At 49.4% G+C, this 18,095-nt stretch overlaps 1 protein-coding gene across 1 annotated transcript in view; it reads left to right on the plus strand.

Annotated features, from left to right (window-relative positions):
- Window positions 1-4,502: 4,502 nt before the first annotated feature.
- The window catches only part of CACNG7 (calcium voltage-gated channel auxiliary subunit gamma 7), a 38,715-nt gene continuing 25,122 nt past the window's right edge, over window positions 4,503-18,095 (plus strand). Inside the window, exons 1-2 of the mRNA XM_084808464.1 lie at window positions 4,503-4,766; window positions 17,112-17,351. Coding sequence (XP_084664590.1) covers window positions 17,156-17,351 — 196 coding nt within the window. The 5' untranslated portion in view covers window positions 4,503-4,766; window positions 17,112-17,155. The remainder of the gene's footprint in view (window positions 4,767-17,111; window positions 17,352-18,095) is intronic.

An 18,095-nucleotide genomic window follows, 5' to 3' on the forward strand; every position in this document is an offset into this window, starting at 1 on the left:
CTCCTAGAGACCTCCATGTGATGCTTCAGAACCGCGTTAGACAAGTTCAGTGGAGGTCCATCAACAGCATAAATGGTGCCTCCAGGCTGAGAGGCAGTATGCCACTGAATGCCAGTTGAGGGAGGAGCCGGCTGCAGGGCAGGGCTCTTGCCATCATGTCCTGCTTGGGGGCTTCCCAAATGCCAGTGTTGGGGGCCACTGGTGGATGGGACCAGAGCAAAGAGTGCAGGGCCACCTTCTCTCTGTGCGGCATGCCTCCCTCGGACTCCTCCGAGGACTAAGGGGAAGGGCAGGCTCCAGACTGAGGGAAGAGACTAGCACAGAAGCAGCCCCAGCCCCCTCACCACCTGTTGATGATCCATGCCCGGCTTCAGCCTCTCCAGAGGATTCAGAGGACGAAGTTCACTGGCCCCAGCAGAGTGAAGGCGGCTTCATGTAAAAGAACAACAGAGGCAAATCTCTGTCTGTTTAAGACGGAGAGGCTCCTAGAAGCCAGAGGACTGATTGCCAGCCGCTGCTCCAGGACACTGCAGTTAAAAGCAGGAAGCAGGCAGGGGCAAAACTGCTGGAGAACAACATTGTTTCCATGTGCTGGATCTCGTCACCCCACCTCGAACCTGAACCTCAGCCTTGCTTGTGAATCCCTGTGTTTGGACTTTGGACTGGAAATACAACTTCCCTCTGCTGTGTCGTCTTGGCTTTGTTTGAAGTTCCCAGCTCTGGCATTCCTCCTCCTTTCCTAGCCTTTATGACCCTGCTTATCAGCCAGTGAGGTATTGCTGCCGTTGCCTGCCAGCTGCAGTCAGCTGGCAAGGACTGACACTCTGACCCCCCCTCTTTCTTTCTGACACCCCTTCCCTCTTTCTGACACCCCCTTTACACTCTCTCTCTCTTTCTGACACCCTCTTTACACTCTCTGTCTCTCTTTCTGACAGCCCCTTTACACTCTCTCTCTCTTTCTGATACCCCCTTTACACACACTCTCTCTCTGACACCCCCTTTACACACTCTCTCTCTTTCTGACACCCCCTTTACGCTCTCTCTCTCTTTCTGATACCCCCTTTACACACACTCTCTCTCTCTGACACCCCCTTTACACACTCTCTTTCTGACACCCCCTTTACTCTCCCTCCCTCCCTCCCTCCCTCCCTCTATAACACCCTTTCTTTCTCTCCACTTGGTGGGCTGCCAATGGAGGAATATATTGCTTTTGCCAGACGTCTGAAGTGATAGCTTGCAGAGGGCCTTAGAAATTAGACCAAGAGCTGCATACAGCCCTAGAGCCACATGTTGTCCATCTGTAGATTAGATGAACCTTCCATTTGATCTAGCAGGGTTCTGGGTAATCCTCTTTCCACCCACTGCATCTTCTTAAAGGATTCTGGGGTCTTGTCTCCCAGTTTCTTCAACCTTCTCTAACCCATTGACTTCCTCCACACCAGCATGGATGGCATTAAAAGGGAATTAGGCAAAGTCAGGGAAGATAAAGTTATCAATTGCAACTAATCATGATGGTTATATATCACTTTCAGTTTCAGAGGCAGTATGGGAAAACTGGGATGTTGCTGGGGAACATGAGCAGGAGGGTACTGTGGCTCTTGTGCCCTGTTTGTGCCCTTCCACTGGGCATCTGGTTGGCTCTTGTGTGAACAGAATGTCTTTGGTCTGAACAGCATGGCTCTTCTTAGGGCAGGGGTGCTGAACCTCTTTCAGCCTGAGGGCCAGATTCCATTTCAGAGAAGCTCTCAGGGGCTGCATTCCAGCGGTGGGCAGGGCCAAAGGCTAGAGGGGTGCAGCCAAAATGCCAGCCTATTTTACCTTTAGGCTGCTAATGCTAGTAACTAAGCCTTAGGAGAGGCATTTCAACCTTTTAGAAGGGGGGTGTGCAAAGACTGGTAGCCAGGGGAAAGGGGGGTTCCATCTGGGGAACTGGGCAGTCCAGAATTGGGTCCAGGGTCTGAGGTTCCACTCCTCTGTTTTAGGGGGTCTGATTTCCAACTCATTTGATTCCCTTCAGCTTTCAAGGAATCCAGGAGTCCTCCACAGACTCCAGAACACTAGACTCCCCTCCTTTGTGCCTCCATGGCCAATCCCAGGAACTGCAGATAAGAAGACTCAGAACAAACCTCCTTTCCCCATTCCTCTCCTACTGCTGCTCACCCTAGACAGAGAGAGATGTGAATTCATGTGTATTACAGAGGTGTGCAATAAAGATGGGGGAGGAAGGTTATGCAGGCACCTCTGGCTTGGAAGTTCCAAGCCAGAGGTGCCTGCAAAATATTCGGATTATTCCTATAGCAATTATCTGAACAGGTTAGTTTGGTGGGACAGGGCCTTTTCTGTGGCAGCACCTCCACTGTTGAATTCCCTCCCTAGGGAAATTAGACTGGCCCCTTTCCCCTGCTTAGTTTTAGGCAAGTAGCAAAAGTGTTTTTATTCCATTCAGCTTTTGGTGGTTTTAAAATGGGTTGATAATTGAGTCTGCTTTCTTGGGTTGTTTTTTTTAATAAAGGATTGGTCTGTTTTAAATTGTCTTGTTTTAATTTGCTGTATCTCTCCTTGGAGGTCCTATGGGCTGACAGGTGGTTTATAAATATTTTAATAAAGAAATAAAATAAAATGATGAGAGCTGCTTTTATTAACGTTTTTAGTTAACAGTATTTGCTGGGCATTAGGTGTGACCCGGTGGTGGTGATGGTGGTGGTGGTGGTGGTGATGATGTAAATAAAAAAGAAAAGAAAGAAAAGAAGCCCCACCACACAGTGAATATCCAAAAACTGGTGGACGTTGCCATTCATATGTGAATGCTGACAGTCCCAGGCCAATTTTGTGAGTGTCGTAGGCACCAACGCGCGCGCGCACACGCACACACAAACACACGAAGGGTTGTACAGTACATTGTCTGAAATTTGTTGAACGCTGACACTTTTTATGAGAATGCTGATAATCCCGTTCAGCAACCATACACACAGAAAGAGCGAAAGTTACGGCAGATGTCTGAAGTCTGAAGAATGTCGACATTCCCCAAATGTCCGCACTTTCGGTGCAACCCGCTCCTCCTCCTCTTCCCTCGCTCCCTATCTGTTGTGTGCGTTTTCCTCACAGTCAAATCAGACCTCTTCCGCCTGCCCCCACCCCACCCCACCCCACCCCACCCCACAAGCCCGAATTTCCCCGGGCTGAGCGACCGAGCAAGCGTCAGCCCGGGCGGCCTGTCCCTTTAAGAGTGGTCCCTCTGACATCACGGCCAGCTGCAGGGAGCCGGGCTGGTGGCGGATGCTGGGCTGGGGCGATTGTGAATTCTCCTCGCGCCTCTCATCAGTTGCCAGCCAAGCGGATCCCGTGATCGAGCGGGATCTGGCAGCGGGGGCGCCCTGTGCGTGCCAGCCAGCCAGCCAGCCTGCCTGCCTGTGTGTGTGAGTGTGTGTGAGAGAGACAGAAAGAGAGGGACAGACAGACAGGCAGGCAGCCGCCTTTCGGCATCCGACTGCAGCATCACTGCCCGATCGAAGCCCCCCAGGACAAAATCGGTAGCAGCTTCCCTCCCTCCCTCCGCGCCTTCGCCGCATCCCACCTCTTTCCCTCTCCCCCCTCCCTCTCTCTTTTTCCGTCCAACGATCCCCCGCCCAAAATCACCCTTCCCCCCTTTTGGATCCTTTCAGAAACCATCTCTTGGCTCAGAGAGGATCTTCGCCCCTCCGCATCCCCTCCCCCCGCCTATTTATTTATTTCTCCTCCCCGCATCTCTGCCGCGTTCTGCTTTTTTTCTTTTTTTGCAAGGGTTTTCCTCCTGCTGCGATTCTTGATCGCGCGCTCTCTCTCTCGCTTTCTCCCTCCTCCCCGCATCTCCCCATTCTTTCTTTGCACCCCCTTTCCCCATCCCTCTCTCTGCCTCCCTCTAGCAATTGCGTCGCTTTTTCAGCCCTTCCTTTGCCTCCTCCTTGAACCCCCCTCTGCATTCGCCTCCCCCGGTGCCCCGGTGTCTTTCGCGCTCTCCCGTCGCTTCGCGTCCCTTCTGCAGCCTTTCGCTGGGGTCCTTTCTTCGCTTCCTCCGCGGAATCCGCTTTCACGGATCCCTCTTTCCTCCCCGCCCCACCTCTGCTGCACTCGTTTTCTCTCCCCTGCCCCTCGTTCTACCGTTTTTCCCGCTCCCCTGCCCTTTCTGCCTCCTTCTATCGCTTCTCTTCTCCCCTGCATCTGTCCTCTTGTCCCTCTGCCTCAGTCTGTCGCTCCTGGGGGCTGCTGCACCCTCACGCTCTCTTATTCCTTTCCTCGGTGCTGCTGCTGCATCCGTTCCCTTTTTCATCCTGTCATTTTCCCTCGTTGCTGCATTTGCCCCTCCGGCTCCCGGTTCGATAGCGAGCCATCAGCTCGCCCTCCACTACCTCCCCAGCAACTGCTGCATTCGCTTCCCTCGCTCCCTCTTTCATTCTGCCGTTCCCCCTCCCTCCTCTAGACCACTGCACCCTTTCTCTCCTCCTCCTCCTCCTCCTCCTCCTCTCACTTTTGGATGGAGCAAACTTCTGGATGGGGCCTTCGGCAGTAGAGCCCCTTTGTTTCGGGGTCGCGTAGCGCCGGCCCTTCCAGAGAGCGGCCAGATATCCGCCCCGCTTCCCCCTGAAGAGAGAGGGACGGGCGTCATCCCCCTCCGCACGCACGCCTCGGAACGTTGGAGCGCCCAAAGGGCGGGATCCAAGGCAGGAAAGCGATGCAGGTGCGGTGGAAGAGCAAGGAACGCCGAGCCCCCGCGGGATTCTAACAGCAAGGTGAGGGGGAGCCCCGCGCCCCGCGCCCCGCCTGTCTTTCCGTGTGCGTTGAAAGCCCCGTTAGTGTTATGTTAGTGCTACACCGTCTTCGCTAGCAGTGCTTTTCCCCTCAGCGCCAGTGTGGTCTGGTGTGTGTCTATCATCTGCGTTAGAGACGTCGAAACAGCAAGGTGGTATCATTTCTCAGAGCAGCCAGTAGTTTAAAGAGGAGGGAAGCTTCAGAGTTACACAGAACTCTTCCCGGAGAACCCCCCCCCCCGCCCCAAGTTCTACATAATTCAAAAGCTTGTGCGCTTTGTAACCAGCTGGTTGGTCCCGGAAGAAAGTGAAGCTCGCCAATTTCATGTTACTTTTTCGGGTTTCTATGCTGGCCGATTAATCCCTGTTGTGTCACTTTGAACAACTTTGGGCTGCGTGTGAGCTTATGGCCTTTCCTTTATGGCTAGTGGGTTGAGTGTTTTGTAGCACTTGTGTGTGCTGCAGATGCTCAACCTTTAAATCCTCTGGTTGGTGTATCTGTGAATTCCTTCAGATCCTCTTGGAATAGGTTGAGTTCTAACCGGCACATATAATACATATTGGCCAAGTGTCTTTTGATTCCTTGGTGACAGCAAGCAGGTATATGGTTTCCTTAAAATCACTTCTCTGATGCTCTGTTAGTGAGCATTGAGGCACACACTAAGTGTTTTAGTTTCCTTTTGCAAATTTATCTGGCTTTAACGTGAGCATGTATGTGTTAGGTGAGAGACTGACAAAGACACACAGAGAGACCAGCTGATTTTAAATATGGGTGCATGTAGCTGCCTTCACCTCAACTATATCATCTCCTATGGTGCTGCATGGATTAATCCCTTTGAACACTTGCCTGTCTTGCTAGTAGATGTTTGATGTGTAAGGTGTATGTATTTGATTTCTTGTAATAGGTATGTATTCCATTAATGCCATTTTGCGTTGCATTACAGCCAGAATTGCACATTATATGCATCACGCTATGACAGTATACAGTGTTGTGTGTGTTTGAAACAGTATCGTATGTAAATCCCTGTAACACCTTTCTCTGTGCACTGCATTAGTAGGCAGGCTGTGTGTTTGTGATTTTAAACGAGAGAGTGATTTCTTGTGGTGCTTTGTTACTATCTCTTTAGCACGCTTCTGATGTTGCGCTAGTATGTTATGCTTGTTTAATTGACTGCAATACAGGAAACAGTCTTAGAGGATATGGTATCTTTAACACCTTTCCCTGTGTCTTGCCCTAGTATTTGGCACATGTGTCTGTGATGTGTGATTTTCTACCATACTGTGTGTGTATGAGAGAGAGAGAGAGAGAGAAAGAGAGAGAGAGAGAGAGAGAGAGAGAGGGTTATTTTCTTCCATTCTTTTTACATCAATCTGTCTAGCAAGGTTTTTGTATGGAGTTTGTGCGTGTTTCGCTGGTTTCCTGAGGTTTTGTGTATGATTTTCATTAGCTCCGGTCTCTCTACCTTGTATTAGCATGTTGTGTGTGTAATTTCAAATTATGCTGTTAATGGGATTATTTTAATTATTCCCCCCACCACCAAGTGTTAGCACACATTGGGTGTGTGATTTATGGGTGGTTCCTTTAATGCAGACTTCCCCAACCTGGTGCCCTCCCTTAGGGATTTACCTACGAAAGGTGTTACATATGATACTGGACTACAATTCCCAGTGCTTCCGGCCAGCACAACCATTGGCCATGCTGGCCAGGGATAGTGGGAGTTGTAATCCAAGACATCTGGAGGGCACCAGGTTGGGGAAGGCTTCTTTAATGCCTCTGTGTTAGCTTATGTGGTGCATAGAGATGAAGATGTCTTTCCTTTTTAGTGTTTAAGGAGTCTTATGTGTGTGTCTTATTTAACTGTGTATGTGACAGTGGATTTAATGTTTGTATATTTTCTGTTAATTATTGGCTGATTGCACTCCATGGGAGAATATGTGTTGTGTACATACATTAATTCTTTTATCACTGGCATGTATGTGAATTCTCAACCCGTGTGTGTGTGTGTGTGTGTGTGTGTAAGAGAGAAAGAGAAAGAGAGAGAGCATTCTCAGTATAAGCACACAAGGATGAATTTTTTGGAATAGTGTCTCTCTCTGTATAGGCTGGCATTATAATATTTTTTTTAAAGTGTGCCAAGCTTGTGCCCAGGGACCACTGTACTGGCTGTGTGAGTCTGTTTAAAGAAGAGTCAGGGAGATCTTAAGTGAAAAACAGATTTTGCATTTGGAGTGTACATTTCCCCTCTACCAATGCTACCCCCCAAAACACTAACATCTAATGTAATCCCAGATGGTGACATTGCTGTGAGATTGTATTCCCCGCCACAAATGAATATAGTATAGTGATTGCTTGAGGGAGGTTGTGCAGTTGCTGTGGAATTGGGAGGGGGCAGAAAGACTTGGATCAGATCTGGGGTGAGTGTGCTAATGGGTGATTTAATTTTGCAAATGGGTGCAATAGCTGCAGAAGGGTCAAATAGGAAGTATGTTGCATCTCTGCTATTATTGTTACCTGAGAGCATGTGTGTGTGTGTGTGTGAGAGAGAGAGAGAGAGAGAGAGAGAATGAGAATAATTTATACAGTGACAACAGCATGGTATGGGGCTGAGTGTGAGGGAACCAGTGTGGGGGTAGTCAAGGTGATGGTGTTGGAAAAGGGATTCCTTTACTTCCTTCAGTGTGTTGCACTTGTGGGAGTGACATCCTTCTAAAGCTGATTGTGTGGGAGGCAGTGTGGTGGAGTGGCTAGAGTATTGTGCTTAAACCAGGGAGACTCTAGATCAAATCCCTCCTCATCCATCATGCTTCACTGACTGACTTTGGGCCTGCTACATTCTCTCGGCCTAGCCCACCACACAGGGTTGTTGTGAGGATAAAATAAGTTAGGGAGGACAATGAGTTCCACCTTGAGGGGAAGGTTGAGATTAAATTATAACCCTCAAATGGTTTCCCTTGGCATACTTCATTGTTAACTTTGGAGGCCTGTTTGCAAGGTAGAAATGGTCCCCTCAAATATATTCTTATAGGGATGTGCGAAAATCTCCTGAGAAATTTTATTAGTCTGATTGAAACTCATTTGGTTTCCTCTGAAATTCTGTAGAGCAGCCTTCCCCAGCCTGGTGTCCTCCAGACACCTCGGACTACAACTCCTACCATCCCCAGGCAGCAGGGCCATTGGGATGAGTTGCAGTGCAACACCTCTGGAGGGCACTAAATTGAGGAAAGCTCTGCCTGAGAAGGAACCTTCAAATTCACTTCCAATTGTACTTTCTGCAACATTTTGGCTGTTATTTCCCATTTGTGTGTTTAATAAGTTACACTAAAATCCCACCCTTCAAAGAGGTCAGGTTGGAATACATAGGCTTATCCCATTTTATTCTAGCAACAAACCTGCGAAGTAGGTTAACCTGGTTGAGGCATGCCACCTTTTTTACTGGCCTTGCCGGTATTACATTTCTATCTCAACTTCCAAAGAGTGATCCTGTCTCACCCACCTCACTCTGCCTCATGGTAGGGCCGTACCTGTGAACTAGGCCTAAGGAGATCCTTCACAACCCTGTGCACCCTGACTAACCCAGAGTCACCCAGTGAACTTCATGGCTGAGCAGGGATTTCAACCTGGGTCTCCCTAGTCCTAATCCACAGGGCCTGCCCTACCATGAGGCAGGGTGAGGCAGTCACCTCAGGAGGCAGATGCTCGGTGGTATGGAGGGGGCAGTGGTGGCAGCCTCCTGGCCATTCCCCTCTGTTGGAGCTGTGTGTTTTAGGCAGCCTGCCCTGAAGACCCTAAGGTAGCTTGTTGCCCTCAGGGGAGGTGGAGGGTGCTGTCCTATCAGCAGTGTTGATTCTACTGCTAATGTAGTCAGCTTCCATAGGTGGAATGGAGGTGGTGCCATCTTTGTTTCAGGCAGAAAAACATCTTGGGCCTGCCCTGCTGCTCCATCACTCCAACCACCACACCGCCATGGCTTAACGGGGGGGGGGGAGGGGAATGGTGGAAGAAGCTTCACCTGCTACATTTCTATGGCCCAGGCTACTCCAAAAGGCACAGGAATAAAAGCCGGGGGAAAGGCCGTTGCCCTTGCTATGCGAAAGTGAGTTGCGCAAAGGTTCAGGGACCTGGGACGTTGCCTCATGCCAGGCCAGACGATCTGCCCATTTAACTCAGTATTGCCTTCTCCAGCCTTGCAGTCCGACTCATCTGGAGGGCACCTGGGGTGGCCACTGATATAGCATCAAAAGAGAGGACATGCATCACCAAAAAGAGGACAAAAGAAGACACCAGTTTGCATAACGTCTGCATATACAAATGTGTGGGTGCAAATGTAACAATAATAACTGTTACTTAAATAGAAGCACAAGACATCTCACCCTAGTGGAGAAGACTGACCAGGTGACCTGGGTGGCTTCTCAGTGTACTGTCCAGGTGCTGCTGTTTGTGGATGGGCAACTTCAAGGCCTCCCCTGCTTCTCCCTTCTTCTTATGGCTGTTTGACTTTAAACCAGACTTGGACTGGGCAGCCCATCAAATAGAGGACACCTTCAAATAGAGGCCTGTCCTCTATAAAGTAGGATACCTGGCCACCCTTAAGGCACCAGGTTGGAGAAGATCGGTAGTGGTTCTCTACTCTGAATGGTAGTGGTTCTCACACAGATTAGTTGCCCCTTAACACTCTAGAAGGCATAATCCTATGCGTGTTTAGACAGAAAATGGTCCTACATTTTCCAGTATTTCCCAGCCAGCTATGCTGGCTGGCGAATGCTGGGCGTTGTAGGACTTTATTCTGTCTAAACATGCATAGGATTGCACCCTTAACCACTCTTTGGACTCATGGGAAAGGTTTTTTAAAAAGTGATTTTAAAAAGTGGATTTCTCAAACTCTTTCTAAACATGTTGATAAAGCAAGGATCTGACTGGAGCCAGCGATTGCTATTAATTACAGAGGGCAGTGGTTATTTTGGGTCAGTTACTTAGGCACAGAACGTCTCGTGTATGGACATCAGGACTTTGACAGTAGGTCGTATATCCATCGTATGTAATAAGGCAGACTTATTGCGTGATAAAACCACACACGCAGGGGCCAGCCAGCTCTTTGAACAACGACGCAGCTGCAATGGGGAGTTTCCACCAGTCCCTTTCTGAGCACTCCTTTCCTGCTGTTCACGTCAAGTGATCAGATTTTGCACACATACCTATCACGTTCCTGTGTGTGTGGATATTGGTATGAGAGTTTGAGAACCTGAATACGTTTACTGCCCTTAATTTTTAATCAGTCCTATCCTGGAGACTGAGTGTTAACAACAACAAACCACTGGTGGTAAATTATATACATAAATGACAAGAAACCTGTAATTCATTAAAGCGAGCTACAGAGAACAACCCATCCATGTCTGTCGAGTCCTATCTAAGCACCCATTACTCCCATAAACATGTGCGCAGCTATGCAGTGGAGCCTGGTGGCTCCAATGTCTGTGGGGCAGTGAATCCGCTCTGAGGTTCAGTCAGAACCACTCAGAACTCTAAAGGAGCTAGACAAGGTGCTTCACAGAGTAGAGTTCTGACTGGTTCTGACCTTGGCACCATGGATAGCTCCTTTAGAATACTGACTGGTTCTGACTGAAGCCCGGAGCAGATTCATTGCCCCACTGACATCGGAGCCACCACCCTCCACTGTGCACCTGTCTTTCATCCATCCTTCCTCTCTCTCAAGCATCCACCCTCCATAGAATCATAGAGTTGGAGAGGCCCTATGGAAGGCTACCTGGTCCAATACTCTGATGCAGGAAACCTGGAACAAGGGCATCCTCAACAGATGGGTGTCCATCCTCTGCTTGAAAACCTCACGGCCCCGAGGCCCATCCATCTCTTCCAACATCTATCTGTGTTTAAACATCTATCTGTTTGTCTGTCCATCCATACTTTTGTCTTTGGCTGTCCTTATAAACATCCTTCCCTCCTCCTATCTATTCCCATCAATGCCGGCTCCAGGTTTTGGAAGGCCCTTGGGTAAGACACCCTCAGTGGCTGCCCCCTCCTTCAGTAAGTTTAGCTTCTCACCACCACAGTCACTAGCTGCTATTGCTCATTTTTATCCACTTTCTCATCATTGCCACCACTTGCTTGTTTGACAGGCAGAGAACCAGGGAGCAAACAGGCACTGGCATCTGCTCCTCCTCCTCCTTGCCACCGCCATTGTCTAGGCGAGCGGCAGGTGAACAAGCAGGTTGCAATGGTAAAGAGGAGGAGCTTGTCCAGAGGTCTCTTGGCAATGGGCCCCTGCTGGGGTGTGGGCCCTTGGCAGGTGCCCAACCATGCTTACCCTTGACGCTGTGATTCTCACAAACTTATAATCTAGTTCTCTCTCTTCTTCACTCCCTCCTTCCATCCCTCCTCATGCACATACTCTTTCCCTCTTGTACTGTGTGTGTGTGTGTGTGTGCATGCACGTGTGCGCGCAGATCTAGAGCAGGAAGGGGGAATGTGTGTGAGTAGGGTAACCATATTGTGCCGCCTTCTGTAACCAAAATAAAACAACCGCATATGGGAGAAATCAAAGTGTCTCAGCCAGGAGTGAGGGGTAACACGTCACCGCCAGGGACTATAAACAATGCCTTGGCCAGGCAGAATGGGATGCTTTTCCCCAGGGAGAAGGGCAGGGGGGATTGAAAGTGATTCAAGAGGAAGGGCAAATAGAGTGGACTAGAGGAGGGCCCTTTTATCCCTGGGACCTTTAATAGGCTCTGCAATTCAGCTTTTGTCTCTCCGTCTGGTCTCCACCCTGCCCCCCCCCCGTCCTCTCTTCTAACCCAGATATGACTTTCCTATCCTTGACACACATGCATGCACACACACATACACGTGCACACACACTCAATTTGGTTGCGGAGGTGGGGGCTCCGTTTGGCACAGATGGAGTCAAGGAGGGCAAAAATAGAAACCCCTGGAGACACAAGTGAGGAAAAGTGCTTGAAAATTCATTGTGAGTGGGGATGATGCCGGACTTTGAAAGCACAAACATATCTTGGAGAAAACTATCACCATGTGACTGAAGAGACCAAGGCTTGATGGCGGGGTGGGGGTGGGGATAGAAGTGTGTGGTGTGCAAGGAGGCACGAGGAGAGGGGTGAGGGAGGTTGGGCTCAGGAGGTTGAATTCAGGGAGGTTGGATTCAGAATCTGTGGCGGAGAGGGATGCAGTCATGTTCTTGAAGCATCTCTCTCTCTCTCTCTCTTATACACACACACACACACACACACACTCCAGATGTGTCTCTCTTTCATGTGACTCTCATTGACGGGTCTGGGATTTGAGGATGGTTGGCACTAAATTAGCCACAGAGGCTTTAGGCTGGGTGGGCAGAGCGGCAAAAAGGAAGAACAGAATGCATAACTTTTCCTCTCTGCTCTTTTCAAGTGTGTTTCTAAAATGTGCACCATAAGGACCAGTACCATCAAGCGGTATTCAGTGGGGTGGGGGAGAGTGGATCAATATTCAGTTGTAAGAATGCATTGCATGGAGTGGGTAGATTGGGGCTAGGGTGGCCACTTATGCATTGCCAAAAAAGAGGACATGCGTCACTCAAAAAGAGGACAAAAGAGGACACTGATTTGTGTATAATTTGCATGTGCTAATTTATATGTCTAGATATAAGTTTAGAATTAATTGCTATAATTTAAATAGAAATACAGTACACCTCACCACGGTGTGAAAGCCTATGGCCAGGTGACATGCATGCCTACCTGTTCCGCCTGCTGTTCAGGTGCTAACTGTTGATGGGCAATGGTTCTTATGTTTTTTTATCATTAAGCTGGAATGGGACAGGGCAGCCCTTCAAATAGAGGGTGCTTTCAAATAGAGGACAGTCCTCTGGCAGCCCATGATCACCCAGGTGCCAGCATCAGGGGTTGGCATAGTCAGGCAACAGCTGAGGCCCCCTCCCTGAAGAGGGCTGACTGCCAACCCCCAAAGCCTCCAGGCCCTGCTGCTGTGCTGCTTCTCGCTGTCGCTGCCCGTTCACCTGGCCTCCCCAGACATGCCAGCAATAATAAGAGTGTGGAGATGGAGCAGCCTCCTCCACTCGCCTTGCACTCTCCCCCTGGTGGTTGTGCGGATTGGGCCCAGGCGAAGAAGGTAATTTAATAAGCAGCAGGGGTAGTGGCAAGGAGAGGGCACCCACTGAGGGGGCCTTGTCAAAGGGCCCCCCAAACCTGGAGCTGGCACTGGTGATCAATTATGGGGGTACTGTGGTTATGAAGGATTAGTGAAGGTCTAGAAGCCTGCAGCCAAACATTTGGCTAGTTATTTTAAACTGATGTGTGAATGTTAGCCTCCCTCCTGCTCTGTAGCTCCTGGTCATGGGCTGCACCTCTTTTCTGTGCACACCCAGTGTCCTTTGGCGCAGTGGAGGCTGGTGGCTCTGATGTCGGTGGGGTAAATCCACTCCGCTTTTTAGTCAGAACCAGTCAGAACTCTCAAGGAGCTATCCAAGGTGCTTCGTGTACTTCAGATAGCTCCTTGTGAGTTCTGACTGGTTCTGACGGAAACCTGGAGCACATTCACCGCCCCTCGGACATCAGAGCCACCAGCCTCCCCTGCTTTGGTGTGTGTTTTTTCCTCTCTCCCCTCCTCCCAGCTTCTCCTCTGGACTTCTCTTCTTCTCCTTCTGAAATTGGATAAGTTCAACCCAGCCCACCCACTGATTCCCTTCACCAGCTGCTCTCTTGGGCTCCTGCTTCCTGGCCCTGGCTTCATCTTTGCCTTCTCCCCCAACCCCAACCCCACTTCTTTAGGCCCTTCTGACCTCATTAATCCTCTGTAGAAGCCTTCCTCCAACCTGATACTCCCCAGATGTGCTGGGCTGCAACTCCCATAATTCCCAGCCACCATGGCTGTGGTATTATGGGAGTTGCAGTCCAACACACCCCGAGGGCACCAGTTTGGGGGAAGCCTGCTCTGTAGGATCAAAGCAGAACAGCCAATGGCAGCCAAAGCCCTATATGCTTGCCTGAACCCTATGTGACATAAGAGCAGCTCAGTTAATGGCTACCAGAAGCTTCAACACGAAATCCCTTTGTATATTACAGTACAGATTCTCTCCTGCAGCCCCAGCACAAGCTCTTCCCCTTCCTTCACCTCCTTCTTGCCTCTGTATTCTGCCCCATCCCCTTCCCTTTACCATGTCACACACCCTGGGCCCTTTCCTTTACTATGTTGCACCCCCTTTACCTTTACCACTGAAAGCCACATGGCCAGAGAAAGCAGCTGGCGCAGCTCTTCAAAGAGCCAGCCAGGCCAAAATGCCTTGCTCTGAGGGGATCCTTCCTCAGAGCCAGGGATGGGACACCCCTCCCAGAATGCCTGGCTCTGAGGAATGCCTGGAAGGACCACTCATAGCCAGGCATTTTGGCCCGGCTGGCTTCCTGAAGAGGTGCGCTGGCCTCTTCCTCAGCTGACATGGCTCCCCAGAGGGTGGGTGTTTTGGAGAGCCCCACTGGCTGTTCTCTCACTGTGGCAAATAACACAGCAGGAGAGCAGTTGGCAGGGCTCTCAAGAGCACCTGCTGGAGGCAGAGGCAGGCCCTCCTGGCAGGGATGATGGGGAGCAGTGCAATTTGCCACTCCTCTCACACCATTGCCTGAGGCAGGGGCTTCATCCTGGCTCATGGGAGGGCCAGCCCTACTCTCCTGTTTTTGCTGGATTAAGCTTAACATTCCACAATGGAGACAAATTAAATTATACAAATTTTGTGATGGGGTGCATCCAGGGCGGCCATTCTATGCACACATATCTGGAGGGAAACCCCACTGACTACAGTGGGACTTATTTCTGAGTAAATGTGCATAGGATTCTGCTGCACATGTATCGTGTCAGGGGTCAGCACTGTTGGCAGTTGCTGACGGGCCAAGCCCTCAGGAGGGCCCACTGCCAGGTCTGCCACCAACCCAAAATGTCAGCAATAAATACTTGGGCCATCAGCAGTTCTCTGAAGTGATCCTTAGCCCATTTGGAGCCCACATAGCTGTGGCTGGTGCCAACCATTATAACCTCTGGAGCAATGCCACACCAGGGCCCCAGAGGCATTATGGGGAAATTAAAATGGCAGGCACCAGCAGCGCTGCTTGCCAGCTACATTGGCTCTCTTTTTTGCTGCTGCTGCTGTGCTCACCTGATACTGGCAAGGGAAAGGAACCCGCCTCCCCCCACCACGCTGGAAAGTGGTGCCAAGGATCCCACCAAACCTTTCCTGCACTGTATGGGATCGTTTGGGGGTGTGCTGGAATCAGCTTTATACAGAGCATTTAAATTCAACAATGTGTCTTTATCTCTGTATTCATCTTGGTCAATATTAGCTGTTTATGAATAGGACCGTTTTTATGGTTGGAACAAGCATGAACCAGGTGTCCTATTTTACAGAGGGCAGGCCTCTGTTTGGGAGAGCTGGCAGAGGACAGTCCTCTGTTTGAAGGTGTCCTCTATTTGGAGGGCTGTCCAGTCCAAGTCTGGTTTAAAGATAAAGAACCATAAAAAAAAGGGAGAGGCAGGGGAGGACTTGAAGTTGCCCGTCAACAGTTAGCAGCATCTAGACAGCAGTCTGAACAGCCACCCAGGCCACCTACTCAGTCTTCTCCACTATGATGAGCTGTCTTGTATTTCTTGTAAGCAATTAAATAATTAACTATTTAAATACTAGTTATTATTTCTGAATTTGCACCTATACAGATCAGTTTGCATACACAAATGTTATGCAGATCAGTGTCCTCTTTTGTCCTCCTTTTTGGTGATGCATTTCCCCTTTTTTGATGATGGCCACCCTAGCAAGAAACGAATATGAGTCTGCAGTATTCATGTTGATGACTGTGATGAGCTATTTGAACCTGGGACTTTCTGCGTACAAAGCATACGTTCTGCCACTGAGCCTCAGCCCTTCCTCATATATATTTCGATAATGTATATTGCTTGGTTGAACATATGACTCCTGGATTGTTTTTGGGCTTTGTGCACGTAGCTGCTTAGAGTGGGAAAGCCACCAGGAAGTTGCAGAAGAAAATTTAGCAAAATAATTACCTCAAAATTGTCCTTTGGAGACAGTTGCCAGGCACCTACTTTCTGGCCGAGCTCACCACCTGTGCTCCCCTTAAAAAAAAAAAAAAAGATCCTCCAATAAGCATCAGGCAGCTGGGTCTGCTAGCTATCATTTACATTTCCCAGAATGCCCAGCATTGCACCTCTCCTGTGAGAAATTAAAATGGCCACTCTCACAGCTGGAATGGTTGCGGAATTGCTCCTAGGAGAAGAATTTCTGAACTGTATTTCTAGGAATGTTGAGGTTCCCCAGAAGCATTTTGGGAGTTCGTGGTTGACACCACTAATGTTTGCCCAAAGGACCGATTGTGTGCCATTACTAGTATTTCCCTGCCATATGCAGCTTTATTTTAGGGCGCACTCTTGTTTCTTGCAATGCTAAGCCCAGGAGACCTGTGAAAACTGAGAGAACACTTTAGCCTAGAACATATCCCAGAAAGAACCCTCTCCAGTGCTCTGGGATTGCAGGGCAGCTCTCCAAGAGTTCCATATCAGAAAGACAGGGAAAAAACCTGTCTATTCGGAGATGGTCCCCAAGAGATCTCTCAGGTTCATCATGTGGAGAGGAAATGTAAAGTCACAGGAGGTCCCCTCCAGCCCACCAGCTTCCCGGCTGCCCTGATCTCCACTCAGTTACTGGAAATAAGGGATTTCCCCTCCTCCTTCCCATGCAGCAAGGAGCCTTTTAAAAACTCTCCATTCATGCTGATGGGGACTTTTTAAAGTCTTATTGCAGCATGTGCAGGGGGGAGCATTTGAGGGGGTCGCTACTGGGGAGAGATGGGCTGAACGTCTGCTGCCCAACACTGTGACACGCCCTCCAAAAAATCACCCTCAGAGGGTGGGAGTTCTAGGTCCCAGGACCCTTGGGTTCTTTGGGAGGCTTTAGTGAATAAGGGTGGTGCTTAGAACCAATACTCCTAGGTTCTCTTGGTGAGCATAAAGGCCTTGAAGCGAAAGCAGAAGAATCTGGAAGTCCGCATCTCTTCGGGTCTCTCAGAATCAATAGGTTTGACTGGGGAGAATTGTTAACCCCAGCAATGGCAGGCAAGCTACGTAGATTGTGTGTTATTACTAGTATTTCCCCTGCTACAGGCAGCTCCAGTGGGCATAGTCTAGGGGACACTCTTATTTCTTGTGATAACCAAGCCCAGCCCAAGGTTAAAGTTATTGTGGTCTCTAGGAGGGGTAACTGTTGTGAACCTCTGAATTCTCTGGCTGACTGTTGTTTATTCCTTCTCTAGGTCCTTGCGCTGCATTTGGCCAGTGGCTCCCCCTGTCACCTAGGATGAGTAACTGCAGTAGCCGTGCCCTGACCCTGCTGTCTAGTGTTTTTGGAGCGTGCGGGCTGCTCCTGGTGGGCATTGCCGTCAGTACAGACTACTGGCTGTTCATGGAAGAAGGGATTGTGTTTCCGCAGAACCAGACCACCGAGATAGTTATGGCGCTCCATGCTGGCCTCTGGAGGGTCTGCTTCTTTGCCGGTAAGGGCTTTGGAAAGGCAAGATTCCCCTCCAGGACTGCTTCCTCTTAGGTTGGGAGACTCCGAAACAGACTGTGAAATCAACGATCTGACCACAACACTAGTCCAGATCTAGTCTGCTTTATTAGTCTTGCATAATTTCCTCTGCTTCCATAATTCAGGCTTTCCAATAATTTCACAGATGCTGGCAGCTAGAGGGGATGGACAAAGTCATGCATTGAGGCTAAAGAACATATCTGAGCTTTGCTCTATTTGTAAATGCCAGTCTACGTATAGTTACATTTGAACTCTTGCAAAGCTGGAGTTGCTGGTTATAACTGAGTTTCAGAGAAGCAGAGCTCTTCGGAGGAGATCTGGTGCAATCCAGCAGGTCACCTCTCAAAAAGGTTCTTCAAACAGCCCCCATTCAGGAACTGTCAAGGATGAAATAAACATTTGAGATTCAACTGCCAGCTGAATCTCCAAAAAGGTTGGAAAGGTAGAGCAACATTCATACTGGTAGCGCACACCCCCAAATGAAAAAGACTTGGCAGGTTTAGAACCTGCCTTTAAAATGACGAGGTTCAGCTGAATACTTCATAGAAATGCATCTTCCTTTCATTTAAAGCCACTAGAGACTTGTATCCCAAGCCTTGTCTGGTTAGCTTTTTAGAATGGGTCTTACCCTTAAAGACAGCCAGTGTGGTGTAGTGGTTTGAGTTTTGGACTGGGACTCGGGAGATCTGGGTTCTAGTCCCTACTTGGC

This window comes from Heloderma suspectum, chromosome 6 (assembly GCF_057233095.1).
Source record: "Heloderma suspectum isolate Gila_16-S chromosome 6, 16-S_ref, whole genome shotgun sequence".
In the NCBI taxonomy this organism is placed as follows: Eukaryota; Metazoa; Chordata; class Lepidosauria; order Squamata; family Helodermatidae; genus Heloderma; species Heloderma suspectum.